The 10,104-nt window shown below is 43.6% G+C and overlaps 1 protein-coding gene across 1 annotated transcript; it reads right to left on the minus strand.

The window, feature by feature from the left end:
* Nucleotides 1–6: 6 nt before the first annotated feature.
* Nucleotides 7–8,593, minus strand: CAV3 (caveolin 3). Its single transcript, XM_006024144.2, has 2 exons — nucleotides 8,310–8,593; nucleotides 7–2,060 (listed from the first exon to the last, which is right to left on the minus strand). Exons 1-2 carry the CDS (start codon nucleotides 8,421–8,423, stop codon nucleotides 1,719–1,721), a joined length of 456 nt encoding a protein of 151 aa, XP_006024206.1. The 5' UTR covers nucleotides 8,424–8,593; the 3' UTR covers nucleotides 7–1,718.
* Nucleotides 8,594–10,104: the final 1,511 nt, after the last annotated feature.

The raw sequence follows: 10,104 nt of genomic DNA on the forward strand, positions 1-10,104 counted from the left end.
TGTGGTTAGGTGAGCTTTGAGGATGCAGACCAAACTGGCTCTTCGGGGGTTTAAGCAGAGGAACCTCTGGTTTTTTAATCCTGATTGGGCTTAGGCAGGAGATGGTGCTGAGCTGCTCAGTCTGGAACAGTAAATGCAGACTATAGGGGCTTGGAGAAACTAGGAGGTGCCTAGTGAGTTTAAGTCAATTTAATCAGAGCTGGGTGATGAACTGCTTTTGGATTTGGGAACCTCAATCTGCTTAAGCCCTGCCTTGAGCCTCTGGTCTTTTTTTATCCATTCAAATTCTTAATTTTAAGCATGTGCTTAAACGCTTTGCCAAATGCTGATGGAATTAAACATTTAAGACATGGAATAATTATTTTGAGGGTGTAGATGGTACCTAATAGCTTGCTTCTTTAAAAAAAATGGCTGAACAAATTACTTGCATGCACAGAGCATGAAACACTTCTGCATTTGAGTTCATAGATTATTTTTTTTTAATCTCTAGCTTTAATTTTCATGAGCCTGCTTGGAAAGATGTAACAGCACTGGATCTCATTCTCCTTTCACACAGGTGAAAATCAGGGCTTACTGCCCTGAAGAGGATAGAGTGTCTTGTTGGGGGGTGGGGTGGGAAAAAACCGTAATGAAAGGAGAATGAGGGCGAATGCAGCAAGGTCTGGTCTTGCTGCGATCCCACTGAGCTCAGTGGCATCCTATCCCAGGAATTTGAGCTAAGTCTCACCCCTTGATATAGGAAAGCTGCAGCCATATAGAACATACACAGAAGGTGACTGGATTAATTATCTAAGATACATACATTTATGATGCATAAAGAATTTCCCAGTTCGTCACAAGAGCAAGCAAGTAGTATTCTCTATGATACGTAAGCCAAAGCTATATATTTAAGCCAAGTTTGTCATTTTTTAAGTGAAGTTACTCTTCACTGGCACCGTTTAAGGTAAAACTTCAGACAGTAGGAAGACCTGGACCACCTTTCTGGGTGCAGTTTGGGTCGGGAGGGGGGGGCTGGGGGGGGCAAGTGCTTACATTTTTTGTGCTTCCAGCTGAATGTTGGCCACACACATTAATGAATGGATACTTAGCTGCCTTTTTTGTATGCACTGTCAGGTAGTTTGATATTAAATTTGCAATCATCAGATGATAGCGCTTGCAACCCTCAAATAACATAAACTTCAACTGCACACCCAAAAGCCTTGCTAAGCATTTAGAAATGAACCACTAATCCAGATTTAAAAGCTTTGTTTAGACAGAAACACACATGGAAGCAAAGTTTGTTCTTCAATCTGTACATATTTGCTGCATATTGTCAAGCAGTACAGAAAGCTTCTACAACAGCCACTGCTTGCATTAATGATAAATATAACCCAGGGGTGTTTCTTACTTTTACACTTGATCTAGAAGACAATTAAGCAGACATTTTTTTGCATCGTACCCACATATACTTTGAACAACCTCACACCATTCTTTTTCACTGAATAAATGCATATAATAATCAAAGGTTCTGGTCCAAGACATCATTTCAGAGGAAATCCTGTTCTCATTCACACTAGCGTGAGCTTGGAGTAACTGCATTACAAATGCAACCCACAGGAGCTACTCCATCTTGATCCCAGTGTAACTGAGAGCAGAATATGGTGCAATCTTTGGAAAATTAGCAATGTGTTGAGTTGTTGAGTAATGATTGTTTCTGTTCCTTTTCTCAAACAAATGATCTAGACTTCCTTGCGGAGAGCAACTTTTATGCCACCACAGATCTTTGCTAGAGCCTCAAACAATGGGTCACAGAAGGTGTGGATGCAGAGGGAGTAAATCCTGCTGATGCACTGGATTTCTATCACATAACTTTTGATGCAGGGCACCACTGCCCAGATGTGACAGAAGGAGATTAATGCAAAGAGGAAGCCCCAGATGACTGCGAGAGGGATTCCCAAGATGGCAGAAAGTAGTCGGTAGCACCAGTACTTGCTGACGGTGAAGGTGGTGTAGCTGGTTTTCCAGACTCCATCAAAGCTGTATGTCCCTACTGGCTCAGCTATCACATCTTCAAAATCCACCTGCAATGCAGACAAGATAGGGAGATAAGGTTCCTTGGGTGAATTTGGTATCTTTTATTAGACCAACCCAAATAGTTGGAGAATAGTTATTAAGCAAGCTTTCGAGTTCAAAAACCCTTAGGGAAGAGCTTAGGCAGGTGGCACTGATGATGGGGCTGGTAATGAATGGTAAGATGGAGAACAGAATAGTAGTCGTTATTGTAAAGAGCTGGAAGAAATATGAATTACAGTGAGTGGAATTAGGTATTGCAGCCTGTGACCCTTTTGAAATAGCAGGCCAAATCCAAGCTGCGTGTGAAAGGGCAAGGTGTCCGTGCCTTCCACCACCCTCCCCTCCTCATCCGCTTACTTCTCAGCAGCTGGCTTAGGTGCAGCTGATACAAGATCTACTCCTAAATCATGATTCAATACTGTTGACAGGTTGGGTATATATTTTTATCATTGGATAGAGTTATCCTTAGTATGAAAAGTTATTCCCTGTATGTGAAACTGGGGAATGATGTCCCTGCTGCTAATACCTTGCCTAAAAAAGATGCATTCATTAGATTTATTTGGGTCTCAAGAAACGGACATTATAATCAAAGGAAGTATTGCTGTCTGAAGTATATTCACTGCCCTCGGGGCACTTATTTGTTGCATTGAATTTAATATCAGTGTATTGACAGGGAGCACCATGCTGGTTTGCTCGGTGTAGTGAAAATCAGGAAGTTGTGGCTATACCATTATCAAAGTATGTTGTAAGATATGTGTAGTAGAATAGGATACGCTTCTGACTAGAATAAAAGATGGGGGACACATACACTTTCTGGTGAGATTTCCTCTACCTCCTGCTTCTCTTAGGGTAAGAAATGCCAGGAGAGCAACCATGTTGGTCTGCTACTTCTGATTCTGATGCTGCACAGAGCCAGCCTGATTAAAGGTTGCCTGAAAGCATCACAGATAAAAGCAGAAGATCAGAGGAGTGGAGATGATCACCAGGGAATGCATGATGGTCTTGTAATCCAGGTCAAGCTCACTTAGGAGCAGTGGTACTAGGCCCTTGAACTTCCTGACAGTGGATGATTTTGATGGAGTGAGCCCTCAGTCTATTACATCCCCTTTGCACCCCAACTCTTCTTTGCCTAGTGTGGCTGGAGGCCAGAGGAGTGGAGAGTTTGCCCATGCTAGGGCAGAGGGCTTGTTTGCAGTCAATTTATGGATTTTTTTTATGAACCCTGATCAACAAAGGGACTGTAACAGCCTGGGGGAGTCTTATCCACAGAGCTGAAGTGTTCTGTGTGGAAAGATATTGCTACTGGTATTCTGGTACCACCACTGTGCAAACATTAGAAATGGATGGACCAGGAGACAGGTGAAACTCTCCATTTTGACTGGAAGATCCATTCAGGATTTACTAATTGCAAAATTAGAGTTAACCCAATATTCAGCAAAGGTTGCCAGTCGAATTGCAAAGCAAAGGGTCCCCTGCTGGGGATGCTTATCCTTTGCACACAGAATCAACCTTTAAGGATTAAGAATTGCCTGAGATCAGCCTATGTGCCAGAATGACAGAGGGAGAGAGAAATTTTTTGGAAAGGTGGGATTTTAATTTTCAGACCCATATCCTCCAAGACCTGACTTGAACCAAGAAGTTGGCAGGTGCTGGTGCCAGCCTGGGCTTCTCAGAACAGACAATGTGCTGGGAAGCTCTGTACTCCTGGAAGATTACAACCCCATTTTTATGCTTTTCAGCATTTAAGGGCATTGGCAATATGCTCTGCTCCAAGGTGGCACCGGCTAATAACACCCAGCAATCACCCTAATATATGGCTTGTTTATTTATATAGTCCTAGTCAAACCATTTTGAGATCTGCCTCAAGCCCAATGGATCGACATGGCCCGATACAGATATCACCGCTGCGCTGTGGCAGCTGGAAGCGGGATTTCTTTTTATTACAGATGATCCCAGAGGTTCCTGAGGTCCAGCCATATACTAATAATTTTCTGCGTGGGGTATTCCACATGGTAAAGAGAACAGGAGCTGAGGCATTAGAAAATTGTGCACGCTTAGGGTATGTCTCTATGTCTATATCATGCCTGTAGACATATATTTTGGTTTAGAGATCATTTGGTTGTAAAACTGTTCTGTAGACCCCATATTTTGCTGGAACTGGTTGGAGGTACCTAGGGGAAATTTTCCTACAGAGGAAAGCTGAAAATGAAGGCCATTAATTGGCGGTTGGTCTAATGATGACATGGAGGAGACCCTGGATAAAGATTTGGCTGAGATCAAGAAGACTTTGTCTGCCTGGGTGGACCGGTACAGAGGGAAACGCATCACCTGGTGGATGATTTGGATTTCTTGATGAGGTGAATCAAGGGGGATCACCTGATAAATGGATTGCAGGCTGTCTCTCACTAGTTAGCTGAGAGAAAAATGGAACAGGAAGAAAGGCTGTGCAAGAGGAGGAGAGGAAGCTTTTTAGATACTTCAGAGGATACTGATCTCAGCCCACAGACTGATCCAAATTGGTCAGGAACCTGAGCTCTGATGTGGAAGGGTTTGATTGTTAAACCTGGGGTTATATCTGCTGTGCTTTCTGTGTGGCTTTGAAACATTTGCTGCATGCTACAAGTATGGCACGTCTCCTGGGGAGGTAAACTATAAGCCAGCCAGGGGTGAAGCTCTGGGAAAGGATATGCTTAAGTTCCTGGGTAGCCAGTACTAGCCAACAGGCCATTGAACTGCCAGGTCTGAACTCTTTGAATGGTAAGTGAAGAGCAGAGGCTCTGCACCCAAAGAGCATGTTTAAAAGCCCAGATCCAACAGTGGTGCCTAGACTCTTCTTGGCCTTGTGAGCCTGTGGGACCCAACTTTCACAGCCTTTTGAGAGTATGGTATGGGCTGGGAAGTAATATCTTCTTATGTTGTAATTATCACTGTAACTTGGGGGGTTGGGGTGGGGGGGGAATGGATATTCACAGGTGATAAATTTAGGTTCAAATGTGTGTCTCTTCATGGATCAGTCATACCCACAGCTCCTTTACTACAGAGAAACAATAAATTTAATTTGGCTTCATAATAGAGTGATTTATGCTTGGCTGTAGCTACAATTTAGCAGGACATTTAAGGGCATGTTTAATTTTAAGGACATGATTAGTTCCACTGAAATCAAGATGTGACATCCTGGATCCACTGAAGCCAATGAGAATTTTCCTGTTGACTTCGCTGGAGACAGATGGCACTGCAGGTACTTCAGCATGGCTGTGGCTTCAAGGCCATCTGCCTACCTTGAGGCACATAAGGAATCTTATTAATATGTAATCCTCTTTTCATACATTGTCTCTCCAGGTCCTGGTCCAGTAGGGTGCCCTTGACCCCCTGCTCTGTTGTGGTGCAGGGGTGCTAATGAGCAAGCACGCATGGGACTTTGCTAGAGGCAAATGTTTACTGACTGATGATCCAGAGGTGCCATAATAGTTGATGGTGCAAACTACAATGGCAGCTGTCTCTCATTACATAGCTATGGCTGATTGGCCTTCACAGGAGTCAAGTAAACTCCTCACTGTCTTCGTTAATCTTCTACAAGTCACACCCAGCAACTCTAACTTGTCTCCTCTGGCTTGGAAAAAAGGTATGGTTTGCTCCAACCTGGCATTTCCTTTGCATCCCTTGGGATAGCAATTTGGATGCAGCTGGTGGAGTAACTCCATAGGGCTTCCCAGTCTGAAACCCCACCTTCCACCAAGCTTTTCCTCTCTCTTGTCAAAGGTTGAATTGCTTGGGGACAAAAAGGAGCAGACAGGAACTGCTGCTTCCCCTCACTCCCCAGATTTGTAGGATTTAAATCATTGTATTATTCTAGTATTAGTGCTAAGCAGCATGAAGTAGCGTGTGGTTTCTGGTGCTGAATGTGGAACCTCGGGATAGAAGTGAGTACGTTGGATCTGCAGAAGTGCAGACATTTTGGCCTTAATACAACGCTCTTTGTAAGCTCACATCAGCCTAAAAGCCTCCTTCTCCTGAATATGTCAAGGGGATTTGTTGACACCTGACATGGTCTTATTATTTCATCTGAAATAATCCTGCTCCTTTAGTCTCTATTTTTGTATTTGGTTATGGTCTAGCCCTATGGCCTGTGTTTATTCCCTTAGACAGTAGTTGGTGACAGTAGTTAATACAAACCCTGAGCAAAGGGCTTCAAGCCAGTACACTGGAGAACATAAGTCTTTGGTTTTCTGTTACTGAAGCAGTGACATGGTAGAACTTGGCAGAAGGAGCAGCCAGTTCGTACTGTGGGGGAAGAATATGAGCAGGAGCAGATCAAATGTATCTAAGGACCTCAGCAGAGAGTGAGAAACAACCATGAGGAGCGACTGATTTTTCTTTTGTGAATCAGATGTGTGTTGGCCTTCAAAACTGAACACATCAGGAAGAAGGGGCAAAAAAGAAAAAAGCTAGAGACTATTTGAAGTGTATTTTTTTTCAATAAAATATGTCCAGGTTGGAAGTGACATGCTTGGAGTTTGCACTTCAGAGAGAGAAGAGGTGGGTAGGTGGGAAAACTTGGGTATCTTTTTATACATGAGCCCCCAGGCCATTTTAGCAGTGTACCATGGAGATGTTTGGTACTTACTTAATGAAGGGATGAGTAGATACGGTATTTAGAGCTCTGCTTTACACTCCAAAGTTTGCAAACCTGAACTACTTTGGCCACTTCCTCTAGTGTCTTTCTGCGTCTCTCCTTTTGCACACCATGCAATACAAGGAACAGTTCTGTAGTTCAGACTTACTCTGTGCTGAGTCATTTAACTCATTTCAACATGAAGCTCCAGTTTACAATCACTGTCTTTTTTTTACCTGGTTTCTCTCTAGCTGTACATCCCAGATGGTTGGATGATGGGCATCCATCATTTTAGCTCCCACATTTCTTTTCTATTACCCTCTGTGCCTTTGGGCTTCTCAGTAGCTCACCAACTTTCTGCAGGTTTGGTTAATTTGTGTCTGCCTGTTGAACCTGATGAGTGATAATCCACTTACTAGACCTAAATAAGTAGGAGCCTCCTCTGAGCCCAACACGGCAGCAGAAGATGCTGGGAATCCTTGGTATCTCATCTCGATTGACTTGATGGAATGGACCTGTTCCTCGCTCACTTGCATGGCTCCAAGTCACATTTGACATAATTTAGAGCGGACGGCAGTGTCTGGAGAAATATTTAAAGGCAGTAGAAAACGGTGAAGTTCAGAGGAGAGATACAGAAGGCTCCTTTCAGTGAGGAAAGATATTCAGGATCTACAACCACTGCTCACTTGTGTGAAGCACATTTTGCCCTGCTCATAAAATGGCTAGTAACCATACGCTAGCTTTTGTCTGTGCTGGCTAATTAAGGAGCTCTCACTTCAAGTACTGGCCTTAGTTTTAGCTGCTTTTTAAACCTAGGAAATAAAGCTTGCATTCCAGCAGATCCAAACAGATATATTTCAAGGCCTTATCTACTGCCTTTAAAAGGAGGCCCAATCCACACTTACTACTTTCATTTCACTTATGCTTATTTTAAGACTAAATAGCTTAATGGAATTCAAGTCACTTTTCTTCCCCTTGGATCAAACTTATCTTCTGTAAACTGAATGAAGAGCATAATCATCCCAGTGTAGGTTTGGCCTGCAAACACTCTCTTGAGGATGAATTCATCCCTTCTTTGGGCTCTGACTAGGGCAGTCTTGTTTCACCCTCTCATGTTTTGTGTGGGAGAAACAATCCTATTTTAAATGACGCTGAGATGTTATGAATTTGTTCAGCTGTGCTATAGACCTCTTTGCTGCTGAATAGAGACAAGGTGCCTAGGCATTTGAAGTGATGAATTTTAGCACTTTTTAAAGGTTCTTTTTCATTTAGAGTGACTTGAGCTTGATCTATTTTACCATTTGCTTCCTGATTGCAGAGGCTGATGCAAAACTATTGGTAAATTGGTGGGCTGCAGATCATGAAGCTGCATGTTCAAAAAGGCAAACCACTGCGTTAATCAGAGTCAGGGGGGAAATCATGCAGCTTTCCCAACTGGTGCACGCATTTTCCTGGAAATACAAGATTTGCTCCCTACAGCACGTTACCTTCCTATGGCCCTTGATAATTCTTCCTGTGACACACTGTGCAGTTCCCCTATACAGGTAGCTATTTAAAGACTTGATAGAATTTGATGCTGATACAAAACCAAAAGTCCTGATTTCATTAAAAATACAGAGATGTCAGAAGAGCCCAGAAAATGTACCTTCACAACGTCTTCATTAATGTGCTTTGGATCTCGGTTCACCAGGTCGATTTCCTTTGTGTGCTGGTCTTTTATTATTATCCTCTCCTCGAGTCCAGATTGCTCTTCTGCCATCGTTGTTCTAGCGTTGGAGTGGCACAAGCGAATAAAACAATCCCCAAACTCTTACCCTGGAAAAATTAGCTTGGGAGAAAGTTTGTGCTTTCAGTATCCCAAGCGTGATCTTCTGCACTAGGCAAACCCCACCCTGGATACCAATGAACAGCTGCCTCGCAGAGCTCCATTAAGACCCTCTGTGAAATTTGCCCGTGGCAAGCCTCCAAGCTAAAATTAATATCATAGCTCACACTGAGCTGAAAGCATTTCTTAAAGGGGTACTGGTCTGATCTGTGGCTTCGCACCATTGAGTCATCTTTGCAAGGGATTTACTCTCTGTAGGTAGGTTTATACAGAGATAGGAGAATGGGGAGTTAATGCAGTGGATGCTTTTGGAGGTTTTAGTGGAGATGTGCACTAGGGGATAACTAGTTTAGTAATTTGGGGTCAAGAATATATCATTCTAGAACAGAGTCCTAGGACAGGCTCTCTAAAAACTGGAACTCACCAGCTATTTGCAGAGTGCGGTGGGACTTCCTGTGGCTGCTGCAAACAGAACTGGGGCCATCTTGCTTCCACATGCACTGGTTATGAAGGGCTGGTGCAGTGTCAGTGCATCTTACCTCCACTGTGTCTCTTTAGCACAAAGGGTTGGGGTCAGAGAGGGGCTGTAGGCTGCTTGTCCCTCCAGATCCACTTGCACACCTATGTAAGACCAGACACGATTATAGGATCACTCATTCATTTTTCCATGTGCCAGATGTGCAAAATGGAAGTTTTCCAAGAAACAGATGATGAATATTGTGGCCATATAATGGATAGCCCTTGAGTGGGTGCATGACTCTTGGGGCTCTAGGCACCCTGAGAATAGGCTGAGAGAGGAGGAGGAAGGCATAGGGTCATGATCTCTACAGAATAGCCTTTTGGAAGCATGGACAACTGCATAATGCTACTCCCCTTAGGTTGTATGGGCGGCATGTTCCTGGGTTTTCTAACAGATAGACTACAATGCTTCCCACGAAGCAGCACAGGTCCCTTATAAGTCCTGCAGAAGCTGTGTGTCTTTGGAGGCCAGCACTGTTGGCGTGGCTGTGGGGCAGGGGCAGAATACAAGTAATTACTACTAGCCAGGCAGCCCAAAAAGGGAATGCTACATGCAGACGTCAACTGAGCTGGGCTGAGCTCTCAATAAGATTGAGAGGGCTGCTATTTGAAACTTCCTTCCAGCTCCCCATTGCATGAGGGGGAAAACAAAGCAAGCAACAAAAAGGATGCATAAATCAGAAAGCAAAGGCCATGCACAAGGCTGGTGAGAAGCAGTTATTTTTGAGCTTCATAAAAGTGTGGTTTGGGACAAGCAGAATCACGGTCTAGAAATACCCCCCATAGAAGCTATATTGTCACAGAGTAGCTGAAGAGAGCTCCAGGGTTCTCTAAGGGATCCCAAAAGTACAGTTTCATGGTAGGAACTTGTGCTTTTGCTGGCTCTATCGTGCAAAGAAAAGTTCAAACACTAACACATTGAATACCCCAGATCAGTAAGGATATACTTAGGGATTTTATGCTACTGAGACAGTTGGGTATAATGCCATCCTAGCACTGTATTTAACATCTATTGTATTTTCATAGATTCATAGATGTTAGGGTCGGAAGGGACCTCAATAGATCATCGAGTCCGACCCCCTGCATAAGCAGGAAA

Source organism: Alligator sinensis, unplaced genomic scaffold (genome assembly GCF_000455745.1).
Source record: "Alligator sinensis unplaced genomic scaffold, ASM45574v1 scaffold451_1, whole genome shotgun sequence".
In the NCBI taxonomy this organism is placed as follows: domain Eukaryota; kingdom Metazoa; phylum Chordata; order Crocodylia; family Alligatoridae; genus Alligator; species Alligator sinensis.

What these genes read in the sequence shown, in the direction of transcription:
- CAV3 (XM_006024144.2), bottom strand. Translation starts at nt 8,423, where the DNA reads ATGGCAGAAGAGCAATCTGGACTCGAGGAGAGGATAATAATAAAAGAC. An exon ending in TTAATGAAGACGTTGTGAAG is followed by an intron (nt 2,061 to 8,309) that starts GTACATTTTCTG and finishes TCTGCATTGCAG; the next exon opens with GTGGATTTTGAAGATGTGAT.